Below are 27308 nucleotides of genomic sequence, written 5' to 3'. Positions count from 1 at the left end.
TGCAAAACCGCGTAAAGAAAGTCTCAAAATCCAAATGAACCGAACAGGATGTATGAACGCGCGTCACATGATCCACAAATGCACAACTTCTCATTGGTATGCGCAAAATCAATATACATTAACACAAAATAAAACATTGCGATCACAAATCTGCCTCTATTAGTACAAATCGCTTGGTGTTTATTCAAATCTAAATTTCACAGAATCAAATCATAAGGCATTTGTTTGTGACTCGTAAAATACAAATGAAACGTGTATCACGTTTACGGATGACTGTGCGTGCCTTTGTTAATCATTTTGAGTCGAAATTCATCCCATACTGGTCCATGCCTGTTTTGTTTGTTTCTTTGTTGGCTTGTTTCTTTGTTTGGACTGCCTGTCTGTGTATGACCCTTGCCAATTATTTGGATTACGCCTTTGGATTGCCCACAAATAAAGCTGCATCTGGATCTCACCTTCGAGCAGTTTCGTGACACCTGTGGTGACAGGTATACAATAGGCTATTTATTACGAAATTTATAATAAGCAAACAAGTAACCATTTTTATTCATAAATTTGAGAAACAAAAATAATATTTTTGTTACAGTTTTTTTCAGTCTATTTCAAAAGCGTACAACAAAAGCAAACCATTGCGTCCTTGCCAATCGAATAAACAAGCCTTGTCTGTCTAAGTTTGTTTCTAGTCATTAGCTAATGTGCGACCGTAATGAGTATATCTCATGTTTTGACTGCGCTGTAGTCTTAACATCCAGACGACATGAATGTTAAAAATTAGCCTTGTTGTTTTTCTAACGCTTGCTCTTTTAAAAGTCGTCGTCTTTTGTATTTATAGCCTGATAGTTTAATTCGTTTTGACGGTTTTATATTCATTAACGTATTTTGCAGGTAGACTAATTGATGCCGCTGTAAATATGTGGGGCGGGAAGGAGTGGCAGTAGACACTAAACAGAATGATGGAAATGTAATTATTATAATCCCAAAATACAAAAAGCTCCTCGTGAAGAAATCTAGAAAAGAAGTGTTTTAAAAGTCAAAGTTTCTCACTCTCTAGCTCCGCGATCTTTCTCTCGGTCACTTGGCGCTCTAGGCGGCTGTCTAGTTCGCCTACGTGTGTGCCAGCCCTGATTTACAATGCACTTGATTTTAGAGTTTTATTAGCTCATTTTTATATGGTGATGGGTTCATATTTCAATAAAAATAGCCTTGCAGCAATAGGCTGCTATAATGATCTGATTTGATTTTTTCAGCAAATAAACTCCCTGTTATAAGAAACAATCTGAACATGTATTGGCTCCCGTATCGTAATGAACGAAAAATAGGCGTGGACAATGAAAAACACTTTCTGGATGACATTGTTTTGATCCAATCAACGTCTATGTGATTTGCATTACAGCTCACTAATTGGCTGTTGGATTCCGGGGCGTGTCGCGAGTGTAGATAGTAGTGGTGTGTGTGTGTGTATCATGACAATCTGAAAATGGCGGATGAAAGCGGATTGATTTAACTTTATCGTACAAAAATAAGAATATCAAGTAAGACGTGATACCATTTCACATGATGAATTTTCAGTTCAACGGGAATGAATGAGCCCAATTCCACTCAGTGAAACGACACTATCAGCGAAAAGCGAAAGTTGAAGGCTAGGTATTGTTTAAAGGTCTTTTTGTTTTGTTTCTAGCAGGCTAGTGGGCTAACACGGGTTGTCAATGGAAATGCTAGCGGATTAGCTGGTTAGCCTTGAATATCAGGGACTCAACTGTGGTACCGTATGCCCAGTAAATGCATTTTTATTGACCAAATTTGAACAGAGCAGTTGAATCCAAGTCTTGTGACAAAAATTCGCTTATGTTTAAGACGAATTTTGTTTACATGTATTGTTTGCGGACATAGTAGTTGAGCGTTTCTTTAGGCTAGCAGCATCAGACCAGAGGAGCTTGAGCTGTAATAAATGTCAGTTATCTGTCACATATGTTGCTCTTCGCCGATTATTTACCTATGTGGTGGTAAAATTCGTAGGGTTGAAAATCATTGTCGTTTTTAAACATTTGGTTTCTTGAACTGGAAGTTGGGGGTATATACATTTATGTTATGGATTTGATCTTACTGCTGGTTGTAATGTTCGTCTCAACTGGTCGGTTGCCTAGATAGTCAACATTTAAGACGTATGGCTGTAAAACTCGTAAATGCAGTCTTGTTGGATAGTTCTCTACGGTATGAGTCGCAGACAGTTATGTTACACATCGATTACATTGCACTACAAACTGTGGAGAATATTAATTCAATAATAAGTGAACTCTTTTCGAATCAACCAGGTTTAAGCTGTTTTGGGTGCTGTTTGTATTCTCGAGTGCATGTGTATTGGCTGCACCTGTAGACCTTAATCACAAGACTTAACCGAAGCCTTTTCCTTCTTCTTTTAGGACATGGAAGAGGAAAGTTCCCGCTATAGCAAACGCCTGGTAAGTTTCTCTTTTACATAAATTGATGTTACAGTGAACGAACCCTGTGGAGGTGTGTCAAAACTTTATTCTTGTGTGTTTGCAAGCTATTTATAGAAGATAGAGAAGGCAGGTTGACATTTCACATTACTTTAAATGGGCATCCGCCCCTGCTATAACTCAAATGTCCCTGTACCACCTGATGTTGGTAGCGTGCATTTATGCTCAATTTGTATTATACACAATTTGTATTATACATTTGTCTCCGCAATGATGTGCTTGAACAGGTTTCGTTTCCATGTAATGTAGAAGCTTTGACTCTTTGCTGCATTTTTGTGTACAAGTGATTATAAATAAATGTATGGATCGAACATCGAAAAATGTAAAAATAAGCTTGCCCTCTATATTGAAACTTTAACATTTAAGAAAAAACCAGTGGGATTCTTTAGTTGTGAAACTACTTGCTGATGTTGTTGTTTTTAAAGAAGGTCTGATAGCAACAGATCTAACCCTTGCCATTCCACTGTATATTATATTCAAGATCAATTCAATGTAAAGAGCCATTGCATTTGTAGGCTAAAATAATTATGGTCTCTAATTTGCTCAACTGCTTCGTCTTCAGCGGTCAGGCACGCGGCGACGGTACCAGGATGATGGCATTTCAGATGATGAGATTGAGGGAAAGAGGTCTTTCAATGTGGAAGAAAAACTCCAGAGTAATCGATACAACTGGAACCTGGTCAAAATTATGGAAGGAAAGGGTATGTGTGTGTGACACTGACATGTCTAGCAAGTTAATATTTGGCATAAAGGCATTTGTATAAACATGTTATGTCTAGCCACAAGAGATTGATGTCTGGGAAGTAAGCGCCGTATGAAATTATCTGGTCTCTACGGATATATTGAGAGCTGAGAATCTTTACTTTTCTTATAATTCTACAGCGTCTTGTCCTCCAATTTCTGTTATTATCACCCACATTCCCAAATCTGTTTTGAAAATATTTTTTTTACATAATTTAAGATAAAGCAACTGATTTACAATAAAAACACTTATGCTGTTTATTTGACTATGCATTTTTTTTATCTGCAATGCATCATAAAAATATGCAGCTGAATATATCTAGTATACCGAATAAACGTTATCTGTGTATTGCGTTCTGGGCAGACTTCACCTTGGAGTACATCCAACGGGAGGGACTCCGGGACCCCATTATCTTTAAGAAAGCAGATGGCCTTGGCATCAAGTACGGCTCATTTCATCATGATATTTAATCACCAATTGTCCCTATGTCAAACTACACTTAACTCATCATCTGTCACTTGTAGGATGCCTGATCCAGACTTCAGCGTCAGTGATGTCAAATTGTTTGTGGGTAAGTTTAACTTAATAGTTCTTACTCCGTGTCATGCTTTGGACATCACTACCACCAGTGGTGTAGCAAGTCAGGTCCGGATCCATATGCAAAAACTTTAAACAGGCCCTTCAGTCTGTTCGTGACAGCGCACTACTGGACATAGCTAGTTTACTCAGGTGTGTTAAATGTTGATGCACATCAGTCGTTCTTAAATAGTTTTGCACATGTGAACGGCCCTAATCTTTCTATGATAAAACAGTTGTCAAACATAAAACATTTAGCTACTTAGCGCTGGCTCTTTCACAATAACCTTTGCTTCCGTCAGTAACAAATCCCACCTTCTTTCATTTGATTGGACATTAATCCTCGCCTTCCTTCATTTGTTTGGCCACCTCAATCAGATTGACAGTGACTAATCTATAGAGTGCATATAAATTAAACTTCATTCTGTTTCGACACAGAAGGGTAAATAAAGTAACAATAATGTTGTTTTTATTACACATTATTAAATAACAATAGTGTGTAAATTATTAAATGTATTAAATAACTAAATGGATGTAAACTAATTGGGATAATAAAGACCTCTCTACTACCCCTAACCTTACTATATAATTTATTATTAAACACCTGTTAGCCATTTTTCAAATATTTTCTTAATTTTGCTGAAAATAAATGCCTGTATGATCTAAAATGTGAAAATGTAGTTGGCAAAAGTCAGATTCGATCTTACATCCATGTATAGCGTCAGAACTTCATGTCATGTGTCTAAAGCGTAAAATATAGTGGTGGGAAGGACCTACGCCGTAGACAGGCACGGATTAATTTAGCTGTTGCCGCAGTTTGCTCATCATGTAATCTGTATTATTTCAGGGAGTTATTCCACAATGACACGCATATTGTACAGGTTGGCTGTGTCCATCGAGGTGCTTTTATGCGGCTGAAAATGCCTGCTGCAGGCGTAGCGTTCTGTCCCAAGTTGAGCATTTTCTACTCCGTATGCCCGGTCAAAGGTTTGGTACACCTGAGTTCGCTTGACAGCATTAGCGATTTTTCATGCAAACCGTGCTCCGTTCCGAACTAAACAGCAAGCTTGACAGACACTTGGAAGCCACCTAAATTTATCCTGAGGGAGGTGTTCAAACAGACCAATCACAATGGCCCCCCTGACAGGTTATTTGAGAGGTGGTCTTATTGAAAACATGAACAAGTTAATGAGATGATGAAGTGATGAACACCTGCTGTTAACAAACACAATCGCTGAAAAAAAAACATCAACAATAAGAAGTCACCATAATGGTACTGAATGGTTCCTTAAGTAGGTATCTCACCTCTCTCAATAACTTGTTCATGTGTTTAATAGGGAGACATCTAAAATGTTCTGTCTGGGGCCCTGATGACTGGAGTTGGGAACCACTGCTCTAGACACTTACTGCATTGTACAGGCTTGAATAAGACTTAGATGGGGGCCCTTAATCCCCTGGGCCAATATGCACCTGCATACCCAGATGCTACGCCACTGACTACGACATTTCAGTTTCACCATCTACAGAATGTTACAGATATCTCCCCCTGTGTTTGCTTTGACAGGCAGTCGCAGGATGATTGATGTCATGGACGTGACCACTCAGAAAGGCATCGAGATGTCAATGGGTCAGTGGAGGAGATACTATGAAACGCCTCCATCTGAAAGGGAAAAGCTGTATAATGTCATCAGCTTGGAGTTTAGCCATACGAAACTAGAGAATCTGGTCAAGAGACCCGCCTCGGTACATGCACACATAAACACAAGTCTTTATTTGGCCTGCAAAGACTATTTGTAAGTTTAATTTTGTGTTTGCATTAGGTTGACATGATTGACTGGGTGGACAACATGTGGCCACGACACCTTAAAGAGCTCCAGAGAGATTCCACCAATGCCATCAATGATATGCAGTACCCTAAAGTGCAGAAGTGAGTCTTGTGTTTTTCTCAAGCAGCTTTTCTATTTGTATAAATGTTTGGGCGGTGGCTCTGTGGAGGTTGTTAATGCAGTCGTCTATGTTGCAGGTATTGTCTGATGAGTGTCGAGGGATGCTTTACAGATTTCCACATAGACTTTGGTGGCACATCAGTCTGGTATCACATCCTCAGGGGAGGGAAGGTGAGTCCTGTCTTAAAGGTACAACACAATGGAGACTATGGGGAGACCGTGATCATAGTTCAATACTGTATAATTTCCTCCATATTAGTTTATTTTTAATAGTATGTGAATTAGTGATAGTTCGTCAGTTTTTTACACTTCCTACACTCTACATAATATATGCGGTAGAGCATTTGAGATTTTATTCAAATCATAGCTTTAAGCTTTAAACCGTTAAACTTCAGGTCATACTACATAATTTCTGTTGAGTATGGTAAAATTTGCCTCTCCCTCTCAAATCATGTTGTAATTTAAGGATTAATCTTTTAATCATTAGTTATAGTCTCTGTTACTTTGGTATTTTCTAATTGTTTTTTTTTTCACCAAATTAACTCAGGTGTTCTGGCTCATCCCTCCCACACCTCAGAACCTGGAGCTCTATGAGAACTGGGTGTTATCAGGAAAACAGGGTGACATTTTTCTGGGCGATAAAGTCAAGGAATGCCAACGGATTGAGTTGAAGCAAGGCTACACATTTATGATCCCATCAGGTCAGCAATATGGCATGCACAAATTGAAATTTTTGTAATTCGTGATCTGTTTTCTGGAACGAAAGTATTGTGTCTATTTATGTAGGGTGGATCCATGCCGTGTACACCCCAATGGACACTCTGGTGTTCGGGGGTAATTTTCTGCACAGCTTTAACATTCCCATGCAGCTCAACATTTACAACATTGAGGACCGCACACGGGTGAGAGAACTCGCACAAATGCACATTCACACACACACTGCGGCAATTTCGAATGTTAAACATCTGTGAATTTTTTTAAATCTGTGCAGGTCCCTCCTAAGTTCCGCTACCCTTTCTTCTTTGAGATGTGCTGGTACGTGCTGGAGCGTTACTTGTACTGTATGACCAACACTTCTCACCTCACACCTGAGTTCCAGAAACACTCGCTGGGCATCGGTCAGTGCACACCAGCAGCCTGTTTAAAAACGTGAAGAAACATTACTTGTTGCGACTGAATTCACATCATAGCTTTTGTTGTGTGATTCATAGGGCTGAAGAAGGAGGATGTGTTGAAACAAGAATATAATGGTCATTCAGGAAATGGAGAAGAGGAGGAGGATATAAAGCAGGAGGAGGAGGATGAAGAGGTTTCACCTACCCCTCCTGCTCGTCCAGGGGTAAAGGTTCACCTGACACCCTTTGAGCTGGAGGGACTTTGGCAGTTACTGCACAAGTTGGAGGAGTTGCCAGCACACAAGAAATGTGTCCCGGCAGGCATCAGAAACGCCCCAGCACTGCTTAGTGACATACGGGTACATACGTAAACACCATGTGACCGTAGGAATATCATTACCTTTTATAAGCGGTGCTCGCTAAATTAAGTGTCTGTATTAGTACTTAGCCATAAAATTTTATTTTTCTGCAGAAACTGCTGGCGGAACATGCCAGTGATAACTCCAAATTGTCTTACACTGGAAGACCAATTGTCAGATGGCCCAAAAGGGTAGGTACACATTCTGTGACTACAAAGCATACGTAATATGCAAACTGAAGTTAAAAATGCTTTCTCTTCGCAGCCCTCGTGGTACCAGCCGCCTCCTCCTCCCCCATCTCTGCTGTACAGCCCCCGCTCTCCCGGTTCAGCTCCCATTCTGCCGCCGGTCCCGCGGCCTGTGAAGCCGTCTTCCTCCATCTCAGCTCTTAGACGCAGGCGCGTCCGCTGCAAGCGCTGCGAGGCCTGTCTGCGTACCGAGTGTGGCAACTGCAACTACTGTCGGGACATGAGGAAGTTCGGAGGACCAGGCAGGCTCAAGAAGAGCTGTGTGCTCAGACAATGTCTAGCAGTGAGTGTCCGCTTGCCAGTTTTTATGAACTTTGGTTTGTGTGTTTGTGATGTGCCTGACTCTTATGTTCTGTCCCTAGCCGGCCTTGCCTCTTACGGCTGTATGTGCCGTATGCAAGGAAGGCTATCAAGAGTCGGAAGACTCGGAGTCCATCCAAACTCTTATGGAATGTTCGGAGTGCGCTCAGATCACTCATCCTGAATGTATAAAGGTGCACATGCATATCTCTCCACCAAACCAGCATTTGTGAAGTTAGTTGTGGTGTGTTATCATAATTGTGTGTGTATGTTTTAGGTGCCAGGGGAGGGTGTTATCAATAAGGACCTTCCTAGTTGTTGGGAGTGTCCAAAATGTGTCCAGGGCAAGAAGAACAAGGTTAGTATTTTATAGATAATTATGAATATTTGAGAGCTACTTGACCCTCTATTTTTTCAGCCATGTTGAATTTGAATTAATATGTTAAAAGGCACAAAATTAATTAATAAATCAGCTGTTCTTTAGCTTGGATTCCTTGACCATTCTTTTTACTAATTAATTTTTCCATTCTCCAGTCTTCCAGTAGTAGTGAGGATGAGTCTGAGAGCAGCGTGTCCAACGGAAGTCTCTCGTCCCGTCCTCCGGCCAAGCGAGCATACAGGGAGGGAATCGGAGTGGGGGGCTTGCGCTTAGGACGCAGACGACGGCCGCCCCTCTCCCCCTCCTCTCTGCCTCTGACCCGATCCAGACGTCTTCCGCCCCCTTCTCAAAGACTCCTGCTCCAACACCAACAGAACAGGAAGAGAGCCGGAGCACTGGAGTTACAGCTCAGGAAAAGGGTGAGGATATGTACATGTTTTTTCATTATTTTATGAACTAGTCACTGAATTTGCCAGAGTTAGTGAGGTTTATTGTTTTCTGTTGCAGATCAAATTGGAAAGAAACAAAATCCTCCAGTCGGTGAGTGTTTTCAGCTTGTAACATCTACTTCCCTCATCGCGGCGTATCTGTAATCATGCTCTCATCACGGCTCTTTTCTGTCGCTCTCGACTGTGCTGTTGTTCTCTTCGCTTCTGTCTTCCTCTTTATTTCTGTCTCTCAGCCCTGTTCAGCTGTCTCTCTTTCTCCAAAGCTCCTGCGTCAGCGGAGTCTGGAGAGAGGTGGCATAGTCAGACCAGCGCCTACTAGGAGCCCCTCCCGCGGCAGGGGCGCATCCCTGTGTCGTGGAAGAGGAGTACGGCTGCGAGGCGGCAGCCGAGGTGGTGGCCTCAGGGAAAGGATGGAGATGGAGATGGAGGTAGAAAGGGACGATTCCGTCGAAGAGGAACCAGTTGAGAGAAAGGAGAATGGACAATGTGATGGTAAAGAGAACCGTCCGCAGAGAAGAGGGGCAAAAGCAGGGGAGGAGAATGGTGACGATCATCAAAACGGGGAGAGTGAGGGCAGTAGTGAGGGTGGAGAGCCCACTCAATCCGACACTTCTGCTGTACTATCCGATGACGCCAGAGGTCAGGGGTCATGCGTCACGGTAACTTTGCAACCGTCAAGGGGTAGACGTGACCCTAGCGCCATTGTGCCCAAATTGGAAGCCAACCTGTCCTCTAGAAGCCTTCCGCCAAACTCCAAAGCCCTGCTGCGCCCCCCTCTGCGCAATGGTGCACGTCGCTCGGACAGTCCACATTCGCTGTCAGAGAGATCCCATTTGAGCAAACCACATGTTCTTTCATCAACACACACTTTGACGAGAAGCACATCAAAAAACAAAAACTTGGTGCGTAACTTGCGATCTAACTTGAAAGATTCCCATCATCGCTTGACTCGTGAGAGAATCGGGAAAAAGCCTCGATCGGAAAGGGAAAAGTCCTCCGACTCCTGTCCAAGTTCAACCTTGCGGCTCTCACCCGAGCAGAACGGCGGGAATGAGCCCGGCTGGGAGAGAGAGGTGTGGGTGTCAGTGTTCCGCTACCTGACTCGGGCTGAGTTGTGCGTCTGTATGGCGGTTTGCAAGACCTGGTACAAATGGTGAGAACACAATTTGCATCTGTTCCATGAGGTGACATGACTACATGGACAGTTAGTTTCTAAGTCGGGAGTATAAACTTCATTTGTTTTACATTTAATTTTGATTCTGTAATATAGGGGCTGCGACAAGCGTCTGTGGACGCGGATCAGTCTGAGCCGATGCCGTTCAATAAGTCCACAGGCCCTAACAGGCATCATCAAACGGCAGCCTGTCACTCTTGACCTCTCCTGGGCCAGCATTTCCAAGAAACAGCTCAGCTGGCTCATCAACCGACTTCCAGGTGCATATTGTCACTGTCAATGTTTTCACTTTATACCGGTCAAGTATCATGTCACTTACTGGTGGATCTCTCACAGGGCTTAAAGATCTGGTGCTATCAGGGTGCAGTTGGATGTCAATATCAGCACTGAGCTCTCCAAGCTGTCCTTTACTTCGCTCTTTAGACCTGCGCTGGGCTGATGGGATCAAAGACCAACAAATCAGGGAGCTGCTCAACCCACCAGGTAAAAATTGATCAGTCATGTACAGCCTTTTGGGGTTCTGCTTCTCCAAAGAGGTGGACACAATTGACTTCAAGCATGAAAACTTGTTCAGCACCCACAGTGAATGGGAAGTTGGCAGAAAATGTTAAGTTCTAGGGCTACTTGTTTTGAATGATCATATGTAATAGATTGTTATGTTTAGATCTTGAATAGCTAAACCTCTTCGTTATGAAAAGCAGGTTACAGTTCACCAAACATCTGCATGCAGTGAAGAACTACAGTGGTTTGCATATGCTTGCATGTACGCTCTACAGATCTACAGGAAATATGCCATCTGGCCACTTTTTGCATTATTCAACATGTGCTACGATTTGGAATGCACTATCCAAACGGTTGCATTCTAAACATTGTGGAGTATTCCCCAGTTACATTCTTTGAAAAATCATCATGCACAAACTTTTGTTTTGAGATTTCATTTTTTATTAAACTTATGTAAAACGGTTTTCAACAAGCCCAAGATCCGCCCATAAATCATGCACAAACTTTTGAAGGTCTGGTTATTAGCACCTATTGGGTTCTAAAATGTTTTCTGAACTTTGATTATATGTTACTTTTTTTTAATCTGTATGCATGTGTCTGCAGGCAGCGATAACCGTTCCCAGCTAAAGAACGTGCAGTGCTTGTGGCTGTGCGGTTTAGAGGTGACTGAAGCGACCCTCAGGCTGATCATTAGACACATGCCTCTGCTCACCCGCCTGGAGCTCTCACATTGTCCCATCACAGACGGTGCTCTCAACCTCCTCAGCGCTGTGGGCTCCTCCACACGCAACACACTTACCCACCTCAACTTGGAAGGTAAACATATAAATACACTAAGAAACTTATTTGGTGAGAAGCAACTTTTGAAAATCGGATCAATGTTTTCCTCAGGTTGTAGTCGCCTAACAGACCGGTGTTTGGTGTACCTGCGGCGTTTGTCCTGTCTCTCCGTTCTGGACCTCCGTGACTGCAAAGGGGTTTCGCGGCAGGCGTGCGAAAGCTTTATCTCCGAGCTATCTGTCAACGGCCTCTACTGCCTATCAGATGACAAGCTCATCCAGAGGATATCATAAACCCCCCTCCTCAGGGAGAAAGAGACTTGTGAATATTCGTGTGTGAGAGAGAATGTGAGTGTGACGGGCTCTGACTGTAGGGGGGTTCTTCTGTTTGACAGAGTATCTTGTATAGAACCATAGATGGGAGGAGCTCAAAGCATCCAGGGTGGGGCTTATGTATAAATAGATCTGGGTGATGAGTATCCTTTGTTTTTGTAGATGGCTGTTTCCCTTTGTTTTACATACACACACACACCAATAATACACTGCAGTTGGCAATCAGATCTCAGGCCTGTATTGCTGCAGGCTCTTCTATTGAGAGATCAACAGGTGCTATTGCTCGACAGTTTGTTTTCTATTTCAGAGCAGTCTACTGTCTGCCTTTAAAAATCTTTGCTCCTACTCTTGTTCATTACTCGAATCCATCCTCCAAATCCAGTCATTGTGAGAGAGATTCAGTGGTGTGGAGATATTGCATTACATTTAATTTCACTCATCTCCTTACTTTGAACCTTGTTTTACCAGAGGAATACCTTTTTGTTCCGTCCTTAATATCTGAAAGAGTATAGATATATATAAATGTATAAGCACCCTTGTGTAAATGTATTCCTCTCCTGTAGTAAACCAGAACAGTCTGTAGCATTATAATTATTTTCGGATCCTTTTTCACTTTTTTGTTTGTTTTTCAAAGAAAATAAAAAAGGAATACAAATCTGATTTAGTTTGTTTAATTTGTATGGTGTCTATTGTGTAACCATACAATCTGAAGAAAATGTATTTAGGTGTAATATATGATTTACACGTGTAAGGATGTTTTGGCAGGCAGTCCTTGAGAGCATGTATCCATTTAACAACAACTGTAATAATTCTAAATCCAGCACGTTCTGATTTGATGTCTTGAGTTAAAAAATTAAACTATGGTGCGAGATCTTTTCATATTAGACAACATGGATGAGTTTATAAAGTGTGCACGTGATGCTGTGTGATCACAGACGAGTTTATAAATGAAGTTCATCCCTGTCTGATCTCGGATGAGTTTATACATTCAGCCTACACACTGAAGGCGCACGAGACGGGCATCAACGCAGCCAAGCCTGAATCCAGCGCGCTATTACATTGACATTGATGGGAATTAGGCCTTCGCGTGCCTGGAGTATATGTATTTCCCCATTGCTTATTTACAGGCTGATCCTAATATGATGGAAAGACTTCGTTTCTATCAGATATACATTTTGTACATGTGTCTGCGGGTTCCAGCAGCACTAGCCTGATGCTGAGGATGATGGAAAGCTATCTGCTAACTCAAGGATGCTTCGCCGCAAATAATCCGCTAACTCATCTCGTTTTTACCTCGTTTAACGTAAAGCCGTTCTGTTTCACTGTGCGATGCTTGTCTGTTTTAGCGTGAAAGGGGGACATAAATAAAAACAGTCACGTATATAGACTTAGCGTGGCTAGCTAGGCAGATGTTTGGTTGCATGACACTGGATGTTTTCGGCAAAGGGAGGCGTTTGCAGCTAAATATTACACTAACCAGGCTGGTCAACGGTGTAAGGGAAACACCCGGAGTCCCGAGGGAATGATTTCACAAAGAAGAGTAAACGACACGTCTCGACTTTGCTATACGAGCAAATGAAAGAACGGTACGTAAATAAACGGCTGTGTATCTGATCGCTCGGACGCAAAGGTGCGCGGGACTGGACAACAAGCATTTACTACACAACGACTCGAATCAAATCACAAACAACTTTATTTAAAAGACAAACATTGCTTAGATCCAACATTGCTGAAATGGCTAAAGAGGCGTTTCCTTTACATTATCTGGTGTGGAACAATCAGTATCAAGAACTGGACCGAGAACTTCAGACGAAGCAGGTAAAGGATGCTATAACATTATCGCTTCCTTGAGTGACGTTTGCTCGATTAAAGGCGCGTGTTCATTCATATGACGTGTGTTACAGCATGACGTGGAGCGGCTGGACCCGCGCGCGCGGACGCCGCTCGAGCTGTCAGTGTGTCTCGGGCACCTAGAGTCCACGCGCGTTCTGCTGAGACACAACGCGGATCCCACACACGGCAACGCACGGGGCTGGACAGGTGTATTATAAATCGCGTGTTATTTGTTTTGTGGAACACAGATCGAGGCTGAATGTGTTGATCCTGAAGTGGAAGTGATTTGGGAGGGAGGCTGTCCGGGTCCTAAAATGAATGAAAGTACCATATCGCTGCTGCCTTTCTGAAACCTTGTGTCTCCACAATTCGTGGTTTTTATTATTAGTCCCCCTTGGTGTTTGCCATTGGGTTTTGCAAATACATAACCAAAAAGAGCTTTTAAACTTTGACAACACAGTATTTATTTATTTTGAAACAGGTCTGTAGCCAGCCTATTGAAAGGGGGGGTTCTTTTTTTCAAAAAGTGGACCTTTTGCAGATTTCTTCCCTCCTTTTGTATTTAATTATGAGGTTCAATTACTTCATTTTGGTGACATTTTATCCACTAATTTGTGCTGGATTAGTTTGTCTGCTGGTATCTTAACGAGCGCTTTTTGATGCACCTAAAAATCTTATTGAATTTTGTCAACTTGCTTCCTCGCGGGCTTCGAACCGATGTCGGCTAAAGAGATTTAATGAACTTTACTGAAATATTAATAATAATTCTTCTCATCATCATTTCTTGACTCTCTGTCAATGCCTCTTTGCTATGTTTTATTATTATAATTACGCTACGTTTATATGGCTATTATATTGTAGACTTTGAGTGGATAAATCCTTTTAATAAAAAAAAAATATATATATATATACAGAGGCGATGCTTCTTCACCGATGCTTTGAAAAGTGTATTGCGAGAACTCTATGTCTGCGCGCGCGCGCGCACACACACACACACACACACACACAATAATAATTTTAATTTGAAACAGCAACCCAGAAATTTATTACAAGCATTGATTAAAACAATGATGACCGACTTAAATTCTGGACCTTTGGCGGCCGAGGGGGGGGTTCGATCGAACCCGAACCCCCCCTGCCTACGGGCTTGTGAAAGTACAGGGTTTTTTCCATTTCCAGAAAAACTGAATTTGCACATCCAAGGTTTCGGAAGGACAGCGATGAAATATGAGTCCGCACACAGCTGTAGGTTGGTGTTGGCTTTTAGTATGAACATGTTAGCTTTAAGGATATCTATGGACTTAAAGATATAAGCTGCATACAACACTTACAGTGTCGCATTTTTGTTTCATAACATTATCCTGTACTTAGGCTTCACATCAAATTCCTGGCTGGGAGGTTAACCGAATTCGTTTGGCTATTTAAAAAGGAGAAGCAGCTATTCAAAAGACCACTTTGCAAGACTTAAACACCGCTACTGCAGCACTTCCACTTTAATATTTTGTTTATTCATTTATTTATTATCTTACACATGTAGTTAAATCTTAAAAATATTCACTCAATTGATCGATTCAGTTATAATTATATTGTAAACGCTGGTGATGGGTAACAAAACTGAAACAGGAAGTTCTCACAAATCCCAGTCGTTTACGTCTTCTGAAGTGGTCTATATGCCCCGCCCTAACTTCGAGTTTCACTGGATATTACATCATCAAACAAAGCGTCTCCGGTTACTTTCGTAACCTCGGTTCCCTGAGAAGCGGGAACGAGACCGCATATGAAACTCCTCCTCTTTTTCACTTTTCCTGAAGTCCTATAGGATAACGCCAGTAAAAAAACTGGCCAATTGTCGCAAGACATGCACAGTATGCAAATACTGACGAATCTAGACAGTATAAATACAGTGCATGTGACGACAATCCTCAGAATCTACGAGAGAACGCCCGCCCGGTGATAAGCGGCGAACACGGCGATCTACGCAATGTCTCGTTCCCGCTTCTCAGGGACCCGAGTTTACGAATGTAACCGGAGACGTTCCCTTTCGAGAGCGGTCACTTCGACATTGCGGAGACCGCATATGGAACGGTAGTACAATCCCGCCGTGAGAGCTAGCAAAACAGCCCGACAACTGGGATAACACACAAAGTATGTGGAGCATACAAATCAACCATTTGCATAACCAAACCCAACGAAGCAGACAGGGTAGACAGCACGGAATCCCGGGCGATATAATAGCGAACATAAGTACACCAAGCACAGTGTAAACAGCAATGCGGCAACAACTGTGTAGCATAAGAAATACAAGGTAGAAGATAAAGCTTAATCAGCACTCACCGAGAGGACTTGAGAAGCCAACGAAGACACATCTCAGAAAGTATTCTGAGAAGACCAGCCAGCTGCACAGCATATGTCCTGAATAGATGTGCCCTTAGACCAGGCCCACGAAGAGGCGATAGCCCTAGTCGAATGAGCTCTGATACCGAAGGGGCAGTTCCGTCCCTGACTCTCGTACGCCAAGGTAATAGCGTCCACCACCCTGTGAGAGAGCCTCTGTTTTGAGACAGCCCGGCTTTTAGTACCCCCACCAAAACAAATAAAGAGCTGCTCAGACTGCCAAAACCTGGCCGTGATCAATGTAAGCCCGCAAGACCCTTACCGGGCAGACCGCTCTCTGAGCGTTAGCCTTCTGCGAGTCTGACGACTCGGAAGACAAAGCGGGCAAAGAAATGACCTGAGCTCTAAAAGGGGTAGACATGGACTTTGGCACTAACCCGATTTTGGCCGGAGAGTGACGCTGCAGTCGCCGGGTCCAAAAGGAATGAAATCAGCGCCGACTGAGAGCGCTTGTAAATCCCCTATGCGCTTAGCCGAAGCAAGGGTGAGACGGAGAACGGTTTTTAGAGTGAGCTCTCTTACAGAAGCGTCCAAAGGCTCGAAAGGGGGAGAAGAGAGTGTCTTTAACACCAGCGCTAAGTCCCAAGGTGGCACCGAAGGGGTTCGCGGGGGGAAAAGTTTCCTCGCCCCTCTGAGGTATCTGACCACCAGCATGTGCCTACCAATCGATTGCCCATCAACCAGGGAACGAAATGAGGCGATAGTAGCCACATAAAACTTCAGTGTTGAAGGGAGGCCGCCGTTGTCCAGCCTGTGCTGTAGAAAAGATAAAATATCAGACACGGGGCAGGACATCGGGTCGATATTGTTACTGCTGCACCATTTAGCAAACACCCCCCATTTTAGAGCGTATAAACGTCTGGTAGATGGCGCATGAGACTCCAAAATAGTATCCAGTACACGCTGAGGGAGTGCAGTTAGAATCCCCGAAGTGGCCAGGAATGGAGGTTCCACAACTCTGGGCTGGGGTGCCATATCATGCTGTTCACTTGGGACAACAGGTCTCTCCTGAGGGGAATCCGCCACGGCAGTGCCGTCAACAACTCCCTCAGGTCCGGAAACCATGGTTGATTCGGCCAAAACGGAGAGACGAGAATCACCGACGCCGTCTCCTCTCTGATTTTGCGAGAAATACAACGGGCAGTGTGCATTCTCGCTTGTCGCGAATAGATCCTCTTCCGCATTCCCGAAGCGTTCCCAAATTAACAGGACTGTGTCAGGATGAAGCCTCCATTCCCCGTGCGGAAGACCCTCCCTCGAATGCATGTCCGCTCCGCGGTTCAGATGACCGGGGATATGCTCTGCTCTGATAGAGAGTATATGCTGATCTGCCCACAGTAGGAGACCCGCCACCTGTTTGAAAAGAGCTCCGGAAAGGATCCCTCCCTGGCGATTTATGTACGAAACCACAGACATGTTGTCGGTGCGAATCAGAACATGTTTCTGGTCCAGCCTCGACTGGAAAGTATGAAGAGCTAGACACACCGCCTTTAGCTCCAAGCGATTTATGTGCCATTTCCTCAGAGACTGTGACCAAAGGCCGGATGCCAGCATGCCCTCACACACCGCGCCCCATCCCAAGGACGACGCATCCGTCGTAACGACTGTGCGTCTCGTCACCAGCCCCAGGGGAACTCCCCGACAGAACATGCTCGGGTCGCCCCACGGACTCAGGGCGCCGAGGCAGCTGAGTGTAACCGGGACTCGCGCCCAACCCGAGGACCATGCTCTCCATTGAACCCGAGCCTTCAGCCAGAACTGTAGTGGTCGCATGTGCAGAAGACCTTGGTGGCAGACGCTGACGCCATGAGACCCAAAAGCCTCTGGAACTCCCTCAGGGGAACAGACCGGCCCGGCCTGAGCAAATGTAGAGCTGAAGAGATGGACTCCGTCCACTCTGGGGAGAGGCGAGCGCGCATCTCCACTAAGTCGAAACATATCCCCAGATACGTTATAGACTAACTCGGCGTGAGTTTGCTCTTCTGCATGTTCACGCGCAGCCCCAGGGATGTCAAGTGACAAAGCAGCATCCGCGTGTGACCGATTAGCGCCTTCCGAGAGTGGGCTAAAATCAGCCAATCGTCCAGATAATTGAGAATGCGCATTCCGCTCGCTCTGAGAGGGGAAAGCGCCGCGTCCACGGACTTCGAGAATGTGCGCGGAGCTAATGCCAGCTCGAATGGGAGGACAGCAAATTGGTACGCTGAATCCTCGAATGCGAATCGCGGGAACCTTCGGTGGCGCTTGGCTATCTGAACATGAAAGTACGCATCCTTCATATCTACGGATACAAACCAGTCCCCGGGACGCACTTGTGCCATGATCTGTTTTAGAGTTGTCATTCTGAACGCTCGCTTGTGAAGTGCTCCGTTGACGGGTCTCAAGTCCAGAATCGGACGCAGACCACCATCTCTCTTGGGCACTACAAAATACCGGCTGTAAAACCCACTCTCCCGCTCGTTCGGGGGGACACGCTCGATCGCTCCTTTCGCGAGCAGGCTGCAGATTTCCTGCCTCAATACAGGCGCGTTTTGCGCTGACGTAAGCGACGGGACCACACCGCTGAAGCGGGGAGGTTTGCCAATGAACTGCAGGGCGTACCCGTGTTCTATCACGTTAAGTAGCCAAAAAGAGATGCCTGGAATGGCTTTCCACGCGTCCAGAAACAGACATAATGGCCGAATCTGATCGGGGGTTACCGTCAGCGGACTGTTTAGGGGAGCGCGCTGGCCCAGCGAGGCTAAATGCACTGGCGGGAAAATAGCTTGCTCGTGAGAATCCAGCGGTTTCTCGTCCACGGGAGCGTCCGTGGACGAGGGAAGGCTGGTTATAGTTGTGACTAACTGCGGCTTCGCACTGCACCGTGTCAGGGCAAGGGACGCAGCATTGTGTGGGTGAGGGGGAAAGAGCTCCACTTGTGTACAGGTATGTGTTTTTATTGCATTCACACAAACAACACTTACAACATTGCAATAATCGCCCGCAATCGCGGGGGAAAACTGTTGCAAACAGCGGGGGCCGCCGGCACGCTCACGGATTCTCTCCTCCTCTTCCCAGGTCTGTCAGGACGGAGGCTTGGCAGCCGAAGACGCTCCGCCGTTGTGGCGCGGACCTCTCGGGGCAGCCCGTGACTCATGGCCTTGGCGCGCTTTTGCGCCTCACCAAAACGCTCTACTACCGACTCCATGACGTCACCAAAGAGGCCGGAGGGAGTGATCGGTGCGTTCAGAAGGGACTTACGATCAGCGTCCTTTAGATCCACCAACGTAAGCCACAGATGACGGTTGAGGACGACCATGAACCCCATAGACCTGCCGATAGCTTGTGCGGTGCGCTTGTAGCCATCAGAGCAAAGTCGGTCGCCGCCCTCAGATCCTTCGTGGCGTCCGCCTCCAGGCTGCCGCTATCCAGCGATGGAAGGATCTTAGCCTGGAACACCTGCAGCACCGCCATAGAGTGCAAGGCGCAGGCGGCCTCGCCTGCGGCCGCGTAGGCTTTACCGGCAAGATGGGCGGTAAACCTGCACGGTTTCGAGGGCAGGCCTGGGTCCGAGCCCAACGAGGTGGTGGAAGGGCACAGATGAGCAGTGAGGGTCTCCTCGGCGGGTGGCATGCGCACGTAAACGTGGGCTTCAGTCCCGACCACGTGGGCGAATAGGCTGGCGTAGCAGTGTGAACGCACGCCGACCGAGGTGCAGACCAGGATTTCACCACGTGCTCGTGGACGTCTGGGAAAAACGGCGCACTCCTCTTCGACGTGGTCTGGCGGCGGCACGCCTGAAAGTACCAGGAGTCAAGCCTACTTTTTGCCGGCTCTTCAGGTGAATCCCAGGCAATGTTGAGCTCGCTTACGGCCTTCTCGAGAACCCTTACGAACTCCTCGTGGAGGTCCGGGTGGCTCTCTGGATCGGGACGATCCCGCTCCGATCCTGCCCAGTCCTTGTCCGAGATGGACATGGAGTCATCATCCTCCTCGACGCCGAAGGAAACGGCGTCCGCGATGGAAGGCGGGGGACGAAGGCTCTCGTCCACGTAGAGGACTGGGGAATGAGGTGACGGCAGAGGAGGAGGGCCCGGACTCTCACCAGCGGCTCGTTGGCGGCGGTGAGCCTCGACCCTATGAGTCCACGAGCGATGTTCCTGCGAGTCCTCAAGACACGCGCCGGCAGGTCCATACAGTGCGCACAATCAGACTCGCAGAATGCATCCTTCCGCGTGAGCGAGGCCCAGGCAGGCAATACAGTGCTCGTGAGTATCCTGCGGGCCAATGGGGCCCGCGCAATGACGATAGAATGAAGCCATTGGATGCGGTGAAAGAAGTTCTAGTTGCGTCTTCAACGATGGCAGCGTGAAAAAGAAAATTCTGAGGATTGTCTTCACATGCACTGTATTTATACTGTCTAGATTCGTCAGTATTTGCATACTGTGCATGTCTTGCGACAATTGGCCAGTTTTTTACTGGCGTTATCCTATAGGACTTCAGGAAAAGTGAAAAAGAAGAGGAGTTTCATATGCGGTCTCCGAAATGTCGAAGTGACCGCTCTCGAAAGGGAACAGTGCGTTTCAAGAAGCCTGACTGAGTTTTTAAGTAATAGTTTGCTGAAAATCTTACCTAATCGCATGCTTTTTTACATTCAAACTTGATATGTCAAGACCAGGTTTACATCAGTAGCAATCGGTCTGTTCCTCACGCAAACATGTACGTCTTCAGACAACTTTGACTCTTGCACTTTATAGAGACTACTTTGGTTGTGATTAATTTCTAAATCATTTTTTGAGCTTGGATGCAAGAGTCTCATTGTTAAAAACAACTACCAGGACGATTCATTTATTTTCAGCGTGAGCACGTGCAGGTGATAATGGGAGTGTTAAATTATGTGGGCAGTTTTGCAGGAGGCAGTGAGCACTGGAGATCCTGAGCTAGTGCAGCTGATCCTTCAGTACAGAGACTACAAAAGAGCAACAGAGAGATTGGCTGGTATTCCTGAGCTACTGAGCAAACTGAGACAGGTGATCCACCGAGACACCATTTTTGTCTGGTAACAAAAATCCATAAAGACATGTACTTACGGCATTTTTTGTAGGCACGTGATTTCTACGTGGAGATGAAATGGGAATTTACTAGCTGGGGTAAGTTGAAGACCTACATCGATTGGTAAGACCCCAGAACATTTAATACCAGGACTGCAGAACATTGCTTGCTTACTTTTGACAACCTGAAGTGATGTTTTAACCATTTCAGCACCGCTGGCCTGGACAGCTCCTGAAAATCAATACTTTCTATCTCTCCTCTCTCTAAGTGCCTCTAGTATCAAAGGTTTGTCCAAGTGACGTATACCGCGTATGGAAAAGTGGCTCGTGTTTAAGGGTCGACACCACTTTACTGGGTTTTGAACATATGACCTGGCTCAAGGGACGCCGCAGCTACATCTTTAAAGGTGGAGGTGAGTTTTCCAACCGCACGTGCAAAATTTATATTTTATATTTAAAGTGATCCTACGATGTTATGGTTCACAGAAAATGGGGCCATAGTGATGGAGGTGGACCATGAGAAGCAGGTGGTGTATACGGAACCACTGTCTCTGTCACCACGAGATGCCCCCTCCCTGCTCGCCGCCATGCAGCCCTCACAGGAGAACACGGCTCAGAGGCTCACTTCACCCATAGTGTCCACTCATCTGAATACACGCAACATTGCCTTCGAGAGGTACGGACTTCGAGAAAGCACAGATTACTTAATGCCTGCCACATTGCACGGAAACACATTTTGTACTTAACAAAAGCCTGATTCTCCTGACCACCATATTGACAGATGCGATACAGACAGGCTCACAGAAAAGGCTTTCAGAGATATATCATTAATTACTCTGTAGGTCTGTATGGAACCACGCTTCTAATTCCCCGTTCTCTCTGACTGTAGAAATAAGTCTGGGATTTGGGGATGGCGCTCAGAGAAGAATGAGGTTGTCAGTGGATATGAAGCAAAGGTGAGTCTGCTGGTTCTTTTGAGAGTTCTTTTCCTTCTAGTATGAAAATATATATATATTGTGAACATGGACAACATATGTCTTATAACCATTAAAGGGAAAGTTCACCCAAAAGAAAAATTCTGTCATCATTTACTCACCTCGAGTTGTTTCAAATCTGTCTACATTTCTTTGTTCTGTTGAACACAGACAAAAAGAAAATATTTTTATTTAGAAGAATGTCAGACAGCAAATAGTTCTGGGGCTCGTTTAACTACCATCATCATTATCGTGATTTTTCCTACTATGGTAGTTAATGGGGTCCAAGAACTGTTTGGTTACGAATTGTATTCATTATGGCTCTTTGGGCAAAATGTTAAAACGATGCAGTACCACCGACTGCTATTATATAGGGCCATTCACATACTTCAGCTGAATTATTCACAATATTGTCAATAGGCATGGTTGTCATGGCTAATCTCAATAGCGGTTTGTTGCTACACCTCTAATTCACTGTAAATATAAAGTATTGTATTTATTCTTGATGTACTTTGGGTGTGTAGGTTTACAGTGCTAGTAATGTTGAGTTAGTAACTTGTTCTCGGACTGAACACCTTTCTGATCAGGACAAGTCCAGGAGTAAAGGTACATACACATACACATACAGACATAAATAATGTACAGAACTTACAATCATATGTTATTGCCCTTTTTGCTTCTTTACACTCCTGGTGTCCTCTGCATTGTCAGGGTCCAGAACACCTCTTCAGTCTTTTCTGGGTATAGCTGAGCAGCACATCTCTAGTACCGGGGTGAGTGTGATTAGACAAAATGCTCATTGTGATGTTTATTACAGATCAGAAAATAAACAGAAATGTTTTTTCATCATCATTAGCAGATTAATCTATCCTGTTTGTTCCCAGGGGTGTTCTGTTTGTTAAAAAATAAAACATTTTCATCAGCTAAACTGAAACTAAACTTAATAGGAATACAAACTATATTACCCTATACTAAAACGATATTAGCCTAACACATTAAACATAGACAAAAAAGTAATTTTAAACACACTGAATAATACGTTTGATATAAGTTTAAATTTTTATAAAATCAAGTCAATACTTACTATTTTTTATTTTAAATTGTTAAAATTTTATAGTTTTAGTTTTTTGTAGTCATAATAATATTTTGAATTAGCTCTTATTTTTATATTTTGTCATTTACTATCAGTTTGTTTATCTTTTTAATTGCTGTATATAAGTTAATATGCTAATATTGCTTAAGTTTTACTTTAGTTTTTATTTATTCTCAGTTAATAATTTTAGAGCCTCAACTTAAACTAATTTCAATTTGTTGCAAAAGCAACCTTTCACATTTTCATTTAGTTGGGCCAATATTTATTTAATTTCAGTGAACAGAAATGTTTTTATAGCTTTTGTTTCAGTAAACATAACCCTGCAAGTGACTGAGTTGATGTAACTTATAAAAAATAAATTGAAATTATTAACCTGATTATCAATTGTACTTTTTCTACGTTACATTTTTACAATGTATAAAAAACTTCAATAGAAAACTTTATTAGTCATAGAGCGACATAACTAAACTAAATGTAAAACTTTACTTAAGTAAAACATTAACCGAAATGTGCACAAACTTCTATTTATTTGTGTGCCCACAATGCAGCATTTCTGACTTGATAAAGAATTGATTGTTGACTGTATTAATTGGTAACACTTATTTGTTTATTTATTGTGTCTTTAGAGTCAGGTATCTCAGTGTGCTAGTCCCCATAATCCGACAGCTATCACAGCAGAAGAATACTTTGATGCTGAGTTCAATCTGAATGACAGAGATATTGGACGACCCATTGAACTTACCAGCAAAGTGCAAAAGTAAAGTCTGCACCATCCTTCAAATGCTACAATCCCAACATGAACTAATCAAGAAATATGTGTTTCTTGCCTTCACATCTCTGTGTGTCTTTTAGGTTTAAAGCCACTTTGTGGTTAAGTGAAGCTCATCCTCTCTCACTGGCTGAGCAAGTAACGCCCATCATCGACCTCATGGCTATATCAAACGCCCACTTTGCCAAGCTGCGTGACTTCATCACTTTGCGTCTACCGCCTGGCTTTCCTATTAAGATAGGTGAAAAAAGTGACATCACATAGATTGAAAGAGTGTTTCATATATCATTTTACTAACCCTTTGAAAATCATCATCTTTCTAATCGTCCTTATGTAATTTTAGAAATTCCTCTCTTCCACGTGTTGAACGCTCGTGTGACCTTCAGCAATCTTTGTGGTTGTGATGAACCAGTCAGTTCTGTTACTGTACTATATCCACAGTCTCCACAAGCAGCTTCAGAGGCCGGTATGGACCCAAACTTGTTCACGGTCAGTAAAGTTTTAACCATACAGCTGTTTTATTCATATCTCACTGCTCTCAGGCGATCCCCTGCCTCCCCTGCAGTGTGAGGTGGACCCGTCGGTGTTTGAGCCTCCCGCAGAATACACAACGCTTGGACCAGGCCGCAGTGAACCGATGAGAGATGAGGATGATAATTTACTCCAGTTTGCCATACAACAGAGTCTGCTGGATGCAGGAACAGAAAGCGACCAGGTAATGAACCCCTATCTGTGGTACACAATAGTAAAAAAATCTCAGCTTTCCTTTCTCTTGCTCATGATCTCTTTTCCTGTTTTTACCTTAGGTGACCATATGGGAGGCTCTTACTAACACTCGTCCAGCTTCTCAGCCTCCACTGTATGAGGAGGACTCTCAGCTTGAGAGGTGTGTGTACACCAACCTCAGAGTTGGGTAGTGATTATCAGTTGTTTTGTGATTGATCTCTATATGTCTGTATCTGACAGGGCCATTCAGGAATCTTTGTCTTTGTCGTTGAATGGAGGGGACGGTGAAGATTCAGATCCGGGCCAGCCGATATCCCCATCTGATCCCACCCTTAACTCCCCTCCATGTTACAGCTCATTGGCCGAGCCTCGGGTGCCGGGAGCGTTTGCCGTCGCCAGCAGTTTTGATGAACAGCTACTCATTGCTATGGAGCTCTCGTGCAGAGAGCAAGAAGAGTTAGATCGGTAAAACTTTTTCCTAGTAGTGTTTGAAACAGAGCTTTAGTGTCGCCAGCAAGTATAACATTTGTGTATTTGTTCCCAAAAGGAAGTGGAGGGAAGAAGAGGAAGAGCTGGAGAGGATACTGCAACTGTCTCTCACAGAGAAGTAACCGTAGAAACTTGACAAGGGTTTAAAGGGATATTTATTGTTTTTTTCTGCAATGTTAAATTCTTCTTCTTCTAGATTCTTCTTTTCTATTTCACAATAATAAACATTGAAGAGGAATCTGAGCGAGAGAGCGTGTGTGCGCCAAGACTAAAGCAGTTCATTGGAGACAAATGTAAAAAGAATATGAAACACAGAGCAGAGCATGAAATTATGAATGATATCCTCTCAGTTCCAATGTCTTTTGAGTGAAGGTCTTGAAAACTTTAATTGCATTATATAATGAAAATGTGAATATGAATTATGAATATTGATGACTATCATAATGTGTAAAGGTAAAGTATTGACTATATTATGGCTCTGAAATGAGTTTAATTATGGTGGATGATAATGATATGACAGTATACGTAAGTATTAAATGTTGCTCCTACACTTTCACGACAGTAAGGGTGTCTTTAATATGTCTTTTTGGTGTTTTGACACTGTTGTCATGAAGTGACTTGTAACAGCTGGGACAAAGCAAAACTCCCATTCTTGTTTTGAAAAACATGAGGGTGAATAAATCATTACAAAATTGTTATTTTTGGATAGAGTGTTTTTGTCATAATTTCATGTTGCATTTTTAGACTGGAAAAGATTCTCAATTAAAAGTACAATAGAATTGAAACCAATAAGCCTGTCAAATTTAAGGATGTAAATATGAAGATACCTGATTGTTTTGATCCTAATATCTAAAAAGGAAATTTGAAACTAGGTAGAACTATCTTAAGTATAACATTTACAAAGCCATCTTTTAAAAAAATCTAACAAAACTGTGCGCCTCAAATCCTTGATAAGTCACCCGAAATACCATTTCAACTGTAGGACTAATAATTTTTGATTGCATTGAAAAATCGATCACAGCAGATATATTTTGCTGGTTCGGGTCACTTCAGTCTGGACGAGTCCAGGTAAGGTGTCATCTATTCTAGATATTATAACACAAACAACAGAACAGAAAATGTTATATTTGAACGTTCTTTACTTTCAGAGCATTTGTTTTGTCACGGACTGTGACTTACTCCAATTCACAGAAGTCCACATAGCCTGAGTATTTTGTAGATTTTCTACACCTCAAACTGTCTTTTATTTACTGATTTATCATTATGGACTGGCAGTGTTGGCTCACTTCAAGCTTCCAGACTCGGGCCAGTGTACTTGGGCCGATTCTGGGGCATCATTCATCCCAGATTTGGCATGAGTCTGGCAACTGCAACTGGGCCGAGTTATTTTCTCTGGTCTGCGGGTTTTGGGCCATTTTTAGGCCAAACTGTTTTGGCTACCTGGGTGATATTGTGCACAATTGTAGTTTTGAGCTAGCAATGTATTGCTAGGGTACACTTAATTTATAAGCAATAATACTTGTCTCCTTTGTGAAATCATTCCAAACATGTTGCACATGCTGGGAAAACTCATAGAAGGTAAAGTTAGCATTACTGATGTTAATGCACGTGACTCTCGTAACTTGTTGCTCTTGTTTAGATACTCTAGTGTTTTTAACATTACTGTAGTTTACTACAGTGTGTTTACTACATTTACTACAAGGCTACTAGAATTTCTTTGAGCAAATACTACAGTACACTGCAGTCGTTTTTGTCGAGGTGATTCAACGCTTTATCGGGCTAAAGGTCATTTAATGCACTTCTAAACTGATTAAGCTAAAGTGTTAAATGCCTATGAGGGACATGCAGTAAGCATTGTGCTTCTGCAGTTGAAGCTTCCCCAAGTGTCCAGTAGAGGGCGCACTCAGCTTGAGCCTTTGCGCCCTCGGATGCTGCTCTCAGGTCTGGAGACATCCAGAGGTGAGTGAGCTTCACATACTGTAGGAGAGATAATAGGATCAATAAACCTTTCACATCACAGAACCTCGAATGATCTAAAGTCTTCACGTCAAGTCTTCATGCACTCTTTAGAAGTCTAATGCTCGCTTGCTGCAAATAGACATTTTATTTAATTGTCTTGTTCTGGCTTGTTTGCAGTGTCACTTCCCAATCTGCAGTGTTTCCAACCGTCCAGACCTGCTCAACCTCGTCCACCAAAGGCAGCGCCGAGGAGACCCCTCAGGACTGAAGTATGTACCTCTAGGTGCCCAAAAACCTGCGCATGTCACTATCAATGTTCATTTGGATTGGATTCAATTTATTGTCATTACACACATACAAGTACAGTGTAACGAAATATATTTGATTTCAGTTTGTCTCTGAGGTTTCAGATCTGAATGTAACGGTTGTTCATGTTTTCACTGCTATAACAGCGACAGTGTTTCATATCTTTTTCATATTTGTGTCTGCAGACAGGCATGGACTTTGGGATTTGGGAACAGCCGGGGTTTCCCAAGAAATGGTGCCAGATGAAGTAAGACCCAACTAATTTAATGTGCAACAATAAATGAAATATGTGCAACAGAAAAAGAAATATGTGCAACAAAAAAATGAAATATGTGC

At 43.6% G+C, this 27308-nt stretch overlaps 2 protein-coding genes across 8 annotated transcripts; both read left to right on the top strand.

The window, feature by feature from the left end:
• The first annotated feature begins 1424 nt into the window (after positions 1-1424).
• Positions 1425-12282, top strand: kdm2ab (lysine (K)-specific demethylase 2Ab). Of its 7 annotated transcripts, none has more exons than XM_079479776.1 (23): positions 1425-1532; positions 2421-2459; positions 3061-3199; positions 3604-3682; positions 3765-3811; positions 5381-5559; positions 5637-5743; positions 5840-5933; positions 6310-6463; positions 6549-6664; positions 6754-6880; positions 6974-7236; positions 7350-7427; positions 7501-7767; positions 7847-7978; positions 8062-8142; positions 8319-8582; positions 8671-8703; positions 8846-9765; positions 9883-10046; positions 10123-10269; positions 10891-11103; positions 11179-12282. In XM_079479776.1, the coding sequence occupies exons 2-23, from the start codon at positions 2424-2426 to the stop codon at positions 11358-11360; spliced, it is 3822 nt and encodes a 1273-aa protein (XP_079335902.1). In that variant the 5' UTR covers positions 1425-1532; positions 2421-2423; the 3' UTR covers positions 11361-12282. The 7 variants fall into 7 exon arrangements, with proteins under 7 accessions (XP_079335902.1, XP_079335904.1, XP_079335903.1 ...); XM_079479778.1 differs by having other exon boundaries at positions 1428-1532; positions 8876-9765; XM_079479777.1 differs by having other exon boundaries at positions 1428-1644.
• An 87-nt stretch (positions 12283-12369) lies between these two features.
• On the top strand, positions 12370-25404 carry ankrd13d (ankyrin repeat domain 13 family, member D). Its single transcript, XM_079479716.1, has 16 exons — positions 12370-13217; positions 13304-13439; positions 20511-20635; positions 20710-20755; positions 20926-21069; positions 21143-21332; positions 21546-21612; positions 22155-22236; positions 22342-22403; positions 23350-23480; positions 23576-23733; positions 23836-23958; positions 24035-24207; positions 24299-24378; positions 24459-24683; positions 24766-25404. Exons 1-16 carry the CDS (start codon positions 13134-13136, stop codon positions 24827-24829), a joined length of 1890 nt encoding a protein of 629 aa, XP_079335842.1. The 5' UTR covers positions 12370-13133; the 3' UTR covers positions 24830-25404.
• The last annotated feature ends 1904 nt before the right edge of the window (positions 25405-27308 follow it).

This window comes from Barbatula barbatula (genome assembly GCF_947034865.1).
Source record: "Barbatula barbatula genome assembly, chromosome: 18".
Classification (NCBI taxonomy): Eukaryota; Metazoa; Chordata; class Actinopteri; order Cypriniformes; family Nemacheilidae; genus Barbatula; species Barbatula barbatula.
The sequence above is the reverse complement of the archived record's forward strand: the minus strand, read 5'-3'. Positions and strand labels throughout refer to the sequence as shown.

Coding starts and splice junctions, on each gene's coding strand:
- ankrd13d (XM_079479716.1), top strand. CDS start 13,134: ATGGCTAAAGAGGCGTTTCCTTTACATTATCTGGTGTGGAACAATCAG. Junction 13,218..13,303: donor GAGAACTTCAGACGAAGCAG/GTAAAGGATGCT, acceptor CGTGTGTTACAG/CATGACGTGGAGCGGCTGGA. Junction 21,613..22,154: donor TCAGTGGATATGAAGCAAAG/GTGAGTCTGCTG, acceptor TTGGGTGTGTAG/GTTTACAGTGCTAGTAATGT.
- kdm2ab (XM_079479773.1), top strand. CDS start 2,424: ATGGAAGAGGAAAGTTCCCGCTATAGCAAACGCCTG. Junction 5,560..5,636: donor TGGTCAAGAGACCCGCCTCG/GTACATGCACAC, acceptor TGTTTGCATTAG/GTTGACATGATTGACTGGGT. Junction 10,270..10,890: donor GGAGCTGCTCAACCCACCAG/GTAAAAATTGAT, acceptor ATGTGTCTGCAG/GCAGCGATAACCGTTCCCAG.